The 13,542-nt window shown below is 45.3% G+C and overlaps 1 protein-coding gene across 2 annotated transcripts; it reads right to left on the bottom strand.

Annotated features, from left to right (window-relative positions):
• Positions 1 to 302: 302 nt before the first annotated feature.
• HUS1 (HUS1 checkpoint clamp component) lies at positions 303 to 12,712 on the bottom strand. 2 transcript variants are annotated; one of them, XM_019958894.2, is made up of 8 exons: positions 12,532 to 12,712; positions 11,613 to 11,740; positions 11,336 to 11,512; positions 9,587 to 9,694; positions 8,526 to 8,600; positions 4,458 to 4,557; positions 2,604 to 2,723; positions 303 to 553 (listed from the first exon to the last, which is right to left on the bottom strand). In XM_019958894.2, the coding sequence occupies exons 1-8, from the start codon at positions 12,581 to 12,583 to the stop codon at positions 471 to 473; spliced, it is 843 nt and encodes a 280-aa protein (XP_019814453.1). In that variant the 5' UTR covers positions 12,584 to 12,712; the 3' UTR covers positions 303 to 470. The 2 variants fall into 2 exon arrangements, with proteins under 2 accessions (XP_019814453.1, XP_070644084.1); XM_070787983.1 differs by having other exon boundaries at positions 11,613 to 11,655; positions 12,532 to 12,698.
• Positions 12,713 to 13,542: the final 830 nt, after the last annotated feature.

Below are 13,542 nucleotides of genomic sequence, written 5' to 3'. Positions count from 1 at the left end.
GGGACCCTCTACAGGACGGAGGTGGCAAGAGGGCCAACCTCGCCTTCTTGGGCTCCAAGTACACAGAAACCTAATTGCTTCAAGTCTGTTCCCATAACAATATGCTGAGCTTGAACAATGCCTAGAGGGAAAGTGCTAGGCTTGGCAAACATTATTTTTTTGCCAATTTTGATTACTACACCAATTCAAACTACAGGAAGATTTTCACGACTTCAGTTAGAAAAGTTTAAAGTCTGAATAAATAAATTTTAACTTTTCTTTCAACATCGTCAAAGCAAAACAAAGCAGACAGAACAAAGAAGTAATATGAAGAAATGTTTATGCAACTGTGTTTCATTAACTCATTAATTCAATTTCTATTGAAAATATCATAGAAGGAAAAAAGTAAAAAAAAAAAAAAAGAAAAAAACAGGGTTCCACTGCTGTGGGTCCAACCAAGGTCCCTGAGCTCCCAAGCCCACAAGGCAGGGCTATGACAAAGCTGGGATGAAATACTGCAGGGAAACGTCTTCATGGAGCAGGTCAAAGTGAACAATCTTGTTCTTCACAATATCTAAGGAGAAAGGAAATCCTTTACTGTAGAGACCCATTCTGCACATACACTCTCACCCCTAAGCATTGCAGCAGCTTCTCCCCCAAGCCTCTCCTGGAGCACCCAGGCCTCTCCCAAGGTGACCAGTCTCCACCATCCCAACTGATGCTAAACAAAGGGACTGGCTCAGGCCAGCTCATTTTCCACCAAGGAAGAGGCCGAGGTCTCTGGGGCAAAAGCCACAGGGCAAACTTCCCGGAAACCACACGTACCCAAGTCAACATCCTTCTAGGAAAAAGCAGCTTCTCACCAGTGAGTCCCCAGCATGTGCTGAGAAAAGGCGAGTACGTAGGGTCTTTTTTCTTTTTTTTAAATATAAATTTATTTAATTGCACATAGGGTCTTACTAGAGAGCAGGAGGCAGTTTGCAAGGGCAGCCATCATGCAGCCTAGGATGAGCAATGAGGCACTGGGTCTAAGACCCAAAGCAGAAGCCAACCAAGAGGACGAGGTGTTGCCACAGCATGAAAGCAGCTCAGCTGCCAGGGCCATATCACTGAGAGCAGAAGTTACAGGGGCAGTGGGGCACGCCACGCCCAAGGAAAGCTAGCTGAAGCCAGATCAAGCCAGGTGGCAGAAGAAAGGCAGACAAAGAGCACACGGCAGGCTGCTGAGACCAATCCCAAGAGAATGGCAAGTCAGGAAGGGACACAAGGGACCAGCAGGACACTCATCAGGAGAGGTGCTGGACTCACAGGTGGCAGTGGAGACCGAGGGTGCTGGGGAAAGCGCTCCCACCCCTGCCCAGAGATGGGAAGTGGGCAAGCCTGGAGGATGCTGTCACAAAGCCAGAAACACTGGCACAAAAGGTTTGGGGTAAGAAAGAAACAAATTCGATTCTGGCTGTCATAATCTTCTGGTCCCCCTCCCTGCACCGGCAGCTAGGGCCACAACCCCCACTTCCTACACTTCCCCTACGCAGACAGGAGGAGTGGCTTCCAAGGACCCACAATGGGGCATCACCCAGACTCAATGGCCCAAGCCAGAGCTCTGAAGAGGCATCTGCACTGGGCCAGGTCCCCAAGGAGCCCTGTGCACGCAGACAGTTTGAGAAGCACCGACTTAACCTGGGAGGACCTCGTGCTGAAGCAGTGCACCCCCATTCTCAGCCTTAGGGGCGCCCACACCATAACTTCTTCAGATGCAGTGCAGGCAGCCCCTGGCCCCTGCCCCACAACTCAGCAGCTCTCACTGCTCCTTCCCTATCGTGGATTTCTGCACTCCTCCTTCTATGTACACCATCAGTGCAGTCCTCATGCACTAATGCCACTCCTTTCCAGTGGTCTCTCCTCCTTCACTGGAGAACCTTTGGGAATCTCCTACTCGTTCTCTACAGAGCTGACTATCTGACAATTATTAGGTATCCTATATTCCTGGGTCACCCTTCTCAGCTCTGTTCACTGGTGGCTGAGTGTTCAGACTGGGAATTCACAAATAAAGAGGTGTCACCGCCAACCAAGGCCAGTTTTCTTTCAATTGCTGTGATCTCAAAAGCAAGCAAACAGACATAGCCTTGAAAAAGTCTCAGCAAGTGAGTCTCCTCATCTGTAATCAAGGACTGAAGGGTGAAAAAACATGTGAAAAAGAGAAAGACAAGGCCAACCGGAATTAAGAGCGCCAATAAAAGCCACTATTAAAAGTCAGCAGGCAGCACAGATGACAAGACAAAGGACAAATAAACAGGTCAGGCTGACACAGGAAAGAAAGAAATGCTTTGAGATGGAAACTTAAATACAAGCCCAATGGAGACAGAGACCCTGCACACATAAGCTTAGAGTAACACAGCAAGATGGGCCAGGCGCCTCTGCCCATACGCAGCTTCTCTGTGGATGCAGACTCATGTATGACACCAGGTGAGGCAGTCCAGACCCATCTGCCAGGGACTACTCAGGACACTGGAGTCCACCAGTGAGCGAGCTGTCTCTGCATTTACGAGACTGTACACAATGCGTAAGACTACAGTTGATTACAGTGCTTGAAATATGAGAAACAAATCAAACGGCAAACTTACTGCAAGTGGCCTTTGTAGGGTTTACTTGTTGTCCAGCAAGGAACTGCAGGAGCTTCCTAATGTCTATGTGCACTTCAGCCATTTGTTCCAAGTTCCTATCTTGAGAAGCATTTTCGGAAGCTAAAATGATAGGAACATTTTAAGATGCAATTATCTTCCAGTGAAACAGGGAAGTGAGAGATTGCACGATGACTGTTTACATAAATAAATGGTTTACTTGACCACTGACTTGAGAACCTACAGAAACACTGCATAATATAAATGTGACCACTCACCAAGCAAGCATTTACTAAGTATTGACTCTTTGAAATACTGTGCTATGGGAATTCCCTGGCAGTCCCGTGGTTAGGACTCAATGCTTTCACTGTTGACAGTCGGGGAACTAAGATCCCAAATGGCCTATGGTAGGGCCAAAACACCATCCTCAAAACAAGACCATATACAGCTAAATCAAGCCCTCTCATTATAAAGTGGAATGAAAGGGAAGAAAACGTCCTTTCTACTCTGGGAAGGTATCAAAGACCCTCTTTGTAATTTACTAAAATAAACAAAATGAGCAACACAAAAACAAGTCACTTCATATAACTACTGTCAAAACTTCATTAACGTGGATTTCACTTTGCTCCAAGGCATGCTCTTCACTATAAAGTAAAATTCTCTTGCAATGCTAAGTTACAATGTGTCTCTAATAAACAAACTGGTAGTAAGTAATTTTAATTCTAAAAGTGGAAAGAGTCTTATTAGACCTACTTCAGAACACACGGGTGACTAAATGGTTTTCACAGAGTGAGTACCTTCCCAGGGCCTCTTGCGTCGTTCCCTGTTGGACCTCCCTCCCACAGCCTGCCCACCACTGTGAGCTCTGCAGCAGACGACTCTAATCCCTGAGCCAATCTACTCAACCAACCCAATGTCCATTCCAGCACTGTTTATGATAGCCAAGACACGGAAGCAACCTAAATGTCTAACAACAGAGGAGTGGATAAAGATGTGGTATGTTATTCAGCCATAAAAAAGAATGAAATAATGTCATCTGTAGTAACATGGATGGACCTAGAGATCATCAAACGAAGTCAGAGAAAGACAAATACCATATGATATCCTTGTATGTGGAATCTAAAACACTGATACAAATGAGCTTATTTACAAAACAGAAACAGACTCACAGATTTAGAAAACAAACTTATGGTTATTGAAGAGTACAGGTGAAGGGGAAGGATAAATTAGAAGTTTAGGATCAATGTGTGTGTGTGTGTGTGTATATACCACTATATATAAAATAAACAGTAAGGACCTATTATACAAAACAGGGAACTATACTCAAGAGTCTGTAATAACTGATATGGGAAAAGAATCTGAAAAAGAATAGAAACATATATATGTATAACTGAATCACTGTGCCATACACCTGAAACCAACACAACATTGTAAGTCAACTATACTTGAATAATTAAAAAAAAAAAAATTACTTTTTTAATACACACACAAAAAAGCAGGAGAAAATAAAAAGTATCATCTACATTTGACTCCACCCAGGTAAGAAACTGTAGTTTTTGGTAGAAGGCACAGCAAGTGAAGAGCTAGAAGGGCTCTTGGACGTTGTTGAGCCCAAGCCTAGGTTTTGCAGATGAGGAACGAGGAAGCCCTCAGGCCCACACTCCAGCTTCTCACGTCCAGGAGGTTCACCTTCCCACCACAGTGCAGTAACAAGTGACTCAACCCCATTATGTGTTCCCTTCCTAAGCCTGAAACACAGTCACCCAAAGTTCAATTCTTTTCCATCTAGAGACCTCAGTATGGTTTGTCATCTGAACAATTTATCACATGCAAAATATAACGTACCAGGAAACTTACCTAATGGAGGATTTCCAAGATCTTTAAAGTGAGTTGTAACACACACTAGCTCAGTTTCTATTTTCAAGTTCAATTCTCCATTTAGGTTTGCTTCAATAATCTGCAAATTGAGTATTTTACAGTCTTAAGAAAAGCAAAAGGGAAAAAAAAAGTGGACATCAGCTTCCAACAAACCAGGTGACAAAGTATTCCCACAAATCCCAGGACACTTCAGACAGCACCAAACCCCACGTGGCATCAGCCATAGAGAGAAGACAAGGCCTGAGCACAGGGACTTAAAAAATCTCCAGAGAGCAGCCCCTCGACGTGCAGAGCACAGTAGGAAGCTCTGAAAACAGGTGAGGCTGGGGAGGCCTTGCCAGCAGCTCTGACAATGCAGACATTGTGCAACTCCTATAAAACAGAGCAAGGAGAACCAGAAGAGAATGTGAAGCGATAAGCTCGCTAACTGCCTTATTTCTACAAATGGACCAAACTATCTGTTACAACTCAACATAACCAGAAAGGCTTCAGAATATTAGGAGAATATAACCATTTATATAAAGAATAATCTCAGACATTGGGAAGTGAGATTTCCAAATTCAGAAAGACCCAGAGATGCCATCAGGTGTCTGGACTCCACCAAGCTGTGGCGCCCTGTGGCTGCCGTGTTTTCTGCACTCAGACAGAGGGTAACTGGGCTTGGTGACTGATCGCTGTGGCCCCTTCCCACCCCAAAAGTGCCGATGACTTCCCTCAGGATCAGAGGGGCTCTTTCATTTTGCACTCTGCCCTACACCAACCAACAGGGTCTCTAAACTACACAAAATCTAGAAATGAAGTTCAGAGAAAGAAACAGGTACCTTGATATGGCTTAAGATTTTGGCCATTTGCCCAGAGCACACTACATTTCGCCTTTTGATATCAATATCTGGCCACCTCTAAAGTCTGGCAGGTCTTTGGAAAGCCCATGCAGCAGTGTGCAAGTCAACATTTTGTTTAACCAACAATACAAAACTGCCACCGAGCCACTGTAGATAAAGGTGGTCGCTTCACTAGGAGCCAATGCAGAGGTACAGCAAGAGGGAAGAAGCCCCAGGACGAGTGAGGACACCCTGTTCCACAGGGCTTGGCCACAACTAAATCTCAGATTTACTTAGGAGTACCACTTAGTATTTTTCATTCTTGCTCCTTAAAAGTAGTGAACTCTATTTCTCATTTGAGCAACAAAACAAAAAAGATGTTTTCAACTTACTAAGGCTTTGACTTTATATAGGAAACAGTCTCCAAACATCCTTGTTGCATCATCTAGTATGCGTACCTCTGAATGGGAAGAATTCATCAAGCTTATCCTCTCACTTCCCAGAAATACATGGTGTTTCTAAGCCCACTCTATTATCTGGAAAAAATACCTGCCTAAAAAGAAATACGTAAAACAATCCTTGTGCATATTCTGGACTTGTGAATATACAGTGTACAGGGTCTCTGTAAGGCTAACACATAACACAGATCCATCTGTTTCAAATAAGCACACACTTAGTATCTACCTGTAAAGTTCACTGCTTTTGAAAAACAAGTTTTATAAAGACTTATTCAGGAAAGCAGCTTACAATGTCCTAGATTCACTCCAGACTTAAACACCTTTTTATGCTTTCTTCAAATTCCTAAAATCTGAGTAATCAAATGCTAGATCCATCTCTCCAAGCACAGTGCCTGGTGCAGGGCAGCACTCAAACAAAATTTACTGGAGGAATTCACCAGTGACCCTCCAAACACTGCTCACAGTGTTTATTTTGTGAGTGTTATCTATAGTATTACCCATATCAACATACTCTGCTCTTAAGGGCGTGGATGAGATCTGACTTCTTTCAGAGATATCCTTAATGATAACAACCAACCATTCATGGAATAGTGATGAGACACACTGGGAATCTAACATAAATTATCTCAACTGATAAAAAGTAACAGAGCCCCTGTGACTGTTATGCTGGATAACACTTTCCACCAGGGTGCACCACTTAGTGGGGGTCAGGGGTGGCTCCAAGGACTCAGCTCTGCCAGCATATCATGATGCCTCCTGCCCCAAATCTGCTTCTATGAAGCCGAGACAACATGTAAGGTGTAACACAGCACTGCTCTGACCATGGAGCACCACCATAAACAGCATCGCCGCGTGCTCGTCAGAAATCAGTCCTAGACCCCACTGCAGACTTCCTGAACTAGAACTTGCATTCTGTCTGAAGGGGATCCCAATGCTTAAAACCTGATGGAGACTCTTGGCAGTCAACGCCTGCTTCTTCTGCTCTTACCCGAGTCACAAGCACGACCCAACCCCATTGGCCACATCTCTCACTAAAGGAAGTAAGCAAGGTGTCTCAACAAGGGCTGCTGGGCCTCTGACTGGTGATGTTTTCAATATGTTGAGTCCTACTCATTTTCCTTGATTCTCTCACCTGTCATCTTCAGACACAGAATTCTGGTTACTCTAGTTAATATTGTTATGCCCTTGGCTACTCCAATTTTCCATATGCTTGATCACTTTCCATTTAGTATTTCACAATGCAGTAGCCACTGCACAAAATCCTTGTTTTTAAACACTCCAGGGAAGAGAAAAACACCTCTGATGATTTTTTTTTTAATTTCTGATGATTTAATCTAAGCTACTTTGACGACTCATTTCCACTGGACACAAAGAACAAATAACCGGGTCCTTGAATTAACTGCCCTGCCTTTTCTCTCCTGGGCCTCTCAAGGGCTCCAGGATATCCCCAAAAGAAGCCTCCAGCCTGACAACTGGATCAACATCAGGACAGGCACAGGAGAACACTCATGTCTGCACGGCACACGCTACTTCAAGGGAAGTCATTGTAAATTAAAGTGAAATCTACAGAGTAAGTCACGAAAGGAAATTACTCTCAAGTGAGCACAACTGCAGAAATAAAACAGTCCGTAAACATTTTCTAGGCTTCAGAAAACTTTGGTAATGCCAAAGATCTCCTGAAGCTAAATTTCATTCCAGGTCTGTGTGCTAACACCTATTATCTGCCTGCTGAGTGGCAACCCCACAGTGAGTGGCTGTCATGCAGAGATGATTAAGACAGTTTCCCTTTTTAAGAAGCGGCCAGTTCAGGAGTGGTTTCCAGATGTTAGCAGACAACTTATCACACAGCAGTGAACAGAGCAGCTTGGCAGAGGAGGGGCTTACATTCACGACAGTGGGAAAGTCTGGAATTTCCATGAACAGTGAAAAGGGCTAAGTGCTTTCCAGGGGACGATGGGAAAGAAACAGCCAAGCGTGAAATGGTAGAGACAGGCTTGGAGAGCACCAGTACTGTGGGGATGGACAAAGGTACAGAGCAGTTCTGCCGGCAGGGGACAGCCGTGTGGCAGGTAACCAGTCTGCAGACGCTAAAAAGCAAAAGTTTCATCAGGTGAACAGTCGTGTCTAAACACACAGGGAAATAATCAAATGAGTTTCGGGGGTGACTGAAGAATTCAGGAGAACCTCAGGAGTGAAGGACAATTGTTCACAACTTCCCATCACTGTCACATTCAGTGTTTCACTGACACTGAGGGTAAACGTCAACAATGTAAACAGGGAAGTAAACACGCCCCTCTACCTGGCCTAAGAGCTGCTTCCGGGAAGAGGAATGTGTCCTGGGGGATCCTTGTCTGGGACTCAGAGACATTTGGCAAGTAGATACGACATTCCACGCACTGCCACCATCAGGTGATCATAAAAAAAAAATGTACACTATCGGATAAAATACATAATATGCTGTCCAAAACATATGGAAAGAAAGTTAGAACCACTGAATGTATTGTTAATATACTGTAAATATCATAAATATGAGAGACTAGGCCAAATATCAGAGAGGAGAGTTGAGAAGATCCAGAGCAGGTTTCACCTGTAAAACCGTAGGCTATCAACAACAAGCCAAGCCCCCAGAGCCGGGAGCTGAGGGACACCCCACGCAGACACTACATGATGAATGGAGGGCATCAAGTCCCCACCAGACAAGGCTCCTCCAAGGACATGCAGCCAAAACTGCACACTTGGGAGCTCTCTTCAAAGAAGTCAGAACTTACAAGGTGATTACTGATGTTTTTCATCTTCTCCACAACGCTCTTCATAGTCTTCAGGACTGGTAAATAAATACTAACCTACAAAGCAAATGAGAAAGATCAGTAGCATTAAAATATTAACACAGTCAAGTATTGACAAGCGCTCATTACCTATGTTTGGAATGTGTGTTGCTCTGCAATCTTATTTTTAAATTGCCTGAATAAAGTTCTTTCTTAAAAATATAAAAAAGAAAAATAATTCTACAGCTTCACTCACACCTGCCTTCGGTGACCTCGGCGTCCATGTCCATGTGGCCATTCTCTCATTCCAGGTCTGTAGCCCTGCTGCTCAGATGCCCCCACACACCCAAGGGGAGTAAAAATCAGCAGCAGTGGAGGCCATCCTCCAAGGGGTTCACACCCAGACCTGGGGGCAGGTTCCTACTCTGTGTAAAAACACTGGGGGCCAGACTCTGTACCAATGCCAAGAGTGGGTTACAACAGTGCTGGGTACAACGCTGGCTTTTTCTCAGCAGAGACATCTACTAAAAGCCAAGTAAAAATTCCATATGCTACTTCATGGTCTCTTCTTCAATAAATTACAAACAAGAGGCAAAGGACCCTTTGTCATCATCTTTCTTTCCAGTGGCTCTGGGATTCCTGTCAGGAGAACTAAAGCAGCCTCTCCTTCTGGCTATTACACACACCTTGGACATACTCCTAACAAGACATAGGAAAAAAACCACGTTCTATGAAACCCAAATTGGTGCCTAGGGCCATTACTCCCCACAGACGCACAGGTCATCCAAAATGCTACTTCAGTTTTACTTATGCGCCATTACAGGGCAAGACTTTCTCTCTCCTAACTGTAAAGAGTGTGGCCTTATATATAACACTACTTTAAGATGATTGATGCAAACAACTAAATGAAAACATTCCAATTTTTTGTTCCTGGGCTATCTTTTAAATATGATTATCTCTTTTCAGGTACTATATAACTTTCAAATAAAACCTACAGCAAGACTTTAAAGTCAGAGAATCCAAATCACACCATTTAAGACGTGGTGACGCCGGGCATCACTCACGTCAGCATCTGGGACCGTCGGCTCTTGTAAGTCCTTCCATAGTTTTCTAGGAATAACTTTCACAGGGATGTCATGTGTCACAACACGACTACTGCTTGACACGGATAACTGCCAAGAGAAGAATTAAAACACATCAGTACTTAAAAAATAAAGAACTGAAAGACAAAAAATGTTGATACCAAACCTAAGTGTTCTCAATTCAGTCACCAACGTCCATTCAACAAGTATTAACAGAGCTTAGAAATAGGAAGTTAAAGAAGCAAGTGATTAGGACGGTGGAGGAGTAGGACATGGAGCTCACTCTTCCCACAAACACATCAAAAACATATCTAGACATGGAATGATTCTCACAGAACATCTACTGAAACATGGCAGAAGACCTCAGGCTTCAGAAAGGACAAGAAAATCTTCATGTAACAACAAAAAAAAGAACCAGAAAGGAATCAGGATGGGGCCTGCACCCCAGGGAGAGAGAGCTATGAAGGAAGAAAGGTTCCCACACCCTGAATGTCCCCTCACAGGAAGAGACCAGCAGGGACAGAGGGTGAGCTGTGGAGCCTTGGAGGAGAGTCCAGTTAAGCAGTTTACAGAAGGCAGAATGAAGACAGCCCTGCACAGACCGGTGATGCCACTTTCCCCACACTCCCAGCCTCAGACACACGTCCAACCGTGTGGGCAGAAGCTGTGTGCTGATGCTCAAGCTTCCGAGATCAGACCTAAAGAGAGGACTGGAGGAGGCTGCCAGAAACAGCCTAGAGATGCTAGGAGTTTGAGATTAGTGGATGGAAACCATTACATATAGAATGGATAAACAACAAGGTCCTACTGCATAGCACAGGGAACTATATTCAATATCCTGAGATAAACCAGAATGGAAAAGAATATTAAAATAAGAATGCTTATATACGTACAACTCAATCACTTTGCTGTAAGGCATAAATTAACAATGCAACACTGTAAAACAACTACAGTTCAATTAAAAAATACAGTTGAGAAATCCTCCTCCATAAAGAGCATTAAACTGAATATAATACTCACAGAAAAAATAAAGTACACAGAACGGATAAAGGAAAGGTTGCCAGGATAAGGGAAGGAGGCAGCACTGGTGCTGGGCACTAGAGAAAGAAAAGGCTTTAACAAGTGAGAAGAACACAGACTCCGGTAGAAGACCCAACCTCACCAAAACCTGGGAGTTGGGAACGAATGGGAAACACCTGGAGACCCACTCTGGGCAGATAAGTGGCTCTACAGTGGGTTGAGCCACACTTGAAGGGCTCTGGACAGCACATGAGAAATGTCAACCTCCTTCTCATGTGGGGTACATGTGTTCTGAAGAGACCCGTGCATTAAATTCAGCTGGGAGTAGGGTGGAAGAGAAATGCATTCCTTGAACACTAAAGGTCATTTAAAGGTGTCAGCAGCAGAAGTGAGGGGATAGGGACGGACACACAAACACTTCAAAGGCAAAAATGGTTTTTAGACTAGATGACAATACCACTAAAAGAAATGGATATGCAGATCTGAGAAGAAAGATGCAGAAGTGTTATTTCATAGGAAGACCAGCATCCTTGCTGATTATGAGATTACAATGCTATTTAAATATGAGGAGGACCCAACTCCAATGAAAAAACAGTGATGTACCAATCTCTCATTTTAATAAAACCAATTAGCTTCTCCTGTAGAAAGCCAAGGCTTATATAACTACTTCTAATTCCTGGGAAGTTTCAGAAATGGTAGCTTCCTACTCACCAGCTCTATAGAAACTGTAAGGCAGGGAAAGTGTTTATTAGTCAACTTAATTTTCAAAGCTCTGGCATTCTGGGCAGTTTTCAAGGCTCGAGATAAATTTTCTGATGTGAGCTCTAAATAAATCTCATTGTTTTCTGCGGAGACACCTTCCATTTGAAATTCGCTGAAGAAGTTCTCCTAAGGGAAGGAAAAGGAGCGGGGACATCTGTGCCCTTTCCAGTGGAATTCGGCGTGGGGGAGGGGGCGGGCTGCAGGTCTCTCAGGAGCCTCCACTCACCTGTTCCAGCTCACACCACATGCTCACCCCTCCATTGGCCACTCTGTCAGAGAGGATGAAGTTCAATTTATCCGGGCTGATGCGCAGAGTGCAGGTTTTGGCAAGCTTGGCTATCATGTTACTAACTCCTATAGCAAAGTAAGTAAGTAAGTGTAGTCGCTCAGTCGCGCCCAACTCTTTGCAACCCCATGGACTGCAGCCCACCAGGCTCCTGTGTCCATGAGATTTTCCAGGCAAGGATACTGTAGTGGTTTGACATTTCCTTCTCCAGGGGATCTTCCCAACCCAGGGATCGAACCTGGGTCTCCTGCACTGCAGGCAGATTCCTTACCGACTGAGCTACAAGGGAAGCCCCCTATAACAAAAGGTTCCAGTAAAGAATTAACTGAGAAGTACGTTGCGTATCCAAAACACCAATTTAGCGCAGAATTACCAGTTGCGCACAGTGAGCGTCCCAGTGGGAAAATCAAGGTTTCCACTTCTACCTACCGGGAGGCTTTTAATGCCGCTGGGGTCAAGCCAGCCTCCCAACAACCTGGAAGAAGGAAACCGAGACTCGGAGCTTAACTGGCGCCTACTGGCCGCTTTCTTCCCTCCCACGTCCACTCGGGGCCGCCGAGTGCTGCAGGGGTCGCGGCAAGGACAGACACGGCTGGGGCAGGGGGACCACGGAGCCTTGGCTGTGAAAGGCGGTCTGCGCCAGATAAAGTTGTCCTGAAGCCACTGGCCAGGTTAAGAACAGCCACGCGAAAGGAATCAAAATTCAGAAACAACCCTCGGCACCTGCGCCCGCGTCAACTCCTGCTGGCCAGCCTGTGCAGTGCGCCAGCCCCTTCGCGCGCGCACCGCTCCGTACAGGCCTCCCGCCCTGCTCTCTGCCGTCCTCCCCGCCGCCAGGGTTGACGCGGCCCCTACTCACGCGTGAAGTGGTTTAGACAGGCGGTATCCACGATCTTGGCCCGAAACTTCATGGCTGGACGTGGCAAGCGCCGGGAGCCCGTCCGCACCGGACTCGGGAGAGTCCAGCCTTAATTAGCCCGCGGAAAACGCCACCGCAGTACTAGGTTCAGCCCACTTGGGCCTGAGACGCGCCTGCGGAGGGTAGGCGGGCTTTCCGTTGGCGCGCTCGGGATGACGCGAACTCTGCCGGAAGTGCCGGGATTCTAAGCCGCAGGTGCCGGAAGTGCCTCTGAGTTTTCACCGGTTGAGCTCTGTGTTTACGTATTTCCAATTCTGTTTTAGACCATAGGAAATAAAATCAGTCTTGTTAGGTAGGTCGAATAGGAAAAAGGAGTCCAGAATGGCGGTGGCTAAAAGACAAGGAAGGGAAAAGCCCGCAAAAATAGAACAAAGGAAGGTTCGAGGACCGGAGTGAGGACTTCAGGTAGAACAAAAAGCACTCCTGGCTAGCCCAGTTTACATAGGGAAGTTCCCAGGGGAAGGAAAAAACCTATATAAAGAGGCGCCAAAGGGCCGGGGGGAGGGTCTCTCCCGCGCGCGCGTGCTCGCTGTCTTTCTTCTATTCGCGTCTTTTGGGTGGGCATGCCCTCACGCCTTGAGGATATATTTTCCTTTTATTTTCTAAATAAAACTGAGCTGTAACACTGATCTGTCAGAGCTATAACATGGTCGAGCTGAGAGCTACAACACGGTCTGAGAGCTGTGGCACGCTTTAACGTCCGTCGCTGCAAATTTTTGTTGTGACGAGACAGAACCAAGGAGATTACACTCCCCTGACAAGTCTCTTATTTATAGTGATAACTTATTTCTTAAATACACACTGCTCTTGTGGTAGGGGAGCTTTAGAACCTCCCACGGCTCAGACGTTCACACTGGTACCTCAGCACTGTAGCACCACGTTGGATTATGCTTTGAAATTTGCTTAAACTGTGCTAAACACGGGATGTTTAAACAACACTAAAAAAGATGT

The sequence above is a fragment of the Bos indicus genome, chromosome 4, assembly GCF_029378745.1.
Source record: "Bos indicus isolate NIAB-ARS_2022 breed Sahiwal x Tharparkar chromosome 4, NIAB-ARS_B.indTharparkar_mat_pri_1.0, whole genome shotgun sequence".
Classification (NCBI taxonomy): domain Eukaryota; kingdom Metazoa; phylum Chordata; class Mammalia; order Artiodactyla; family Bovidae; genus Bos; species Bos indicus.
The sequence above is the reverse complement of the archived record's forward strand: the minus strand, read 5'-3'. Positions and strand labels throughout refer to the sequence as shown.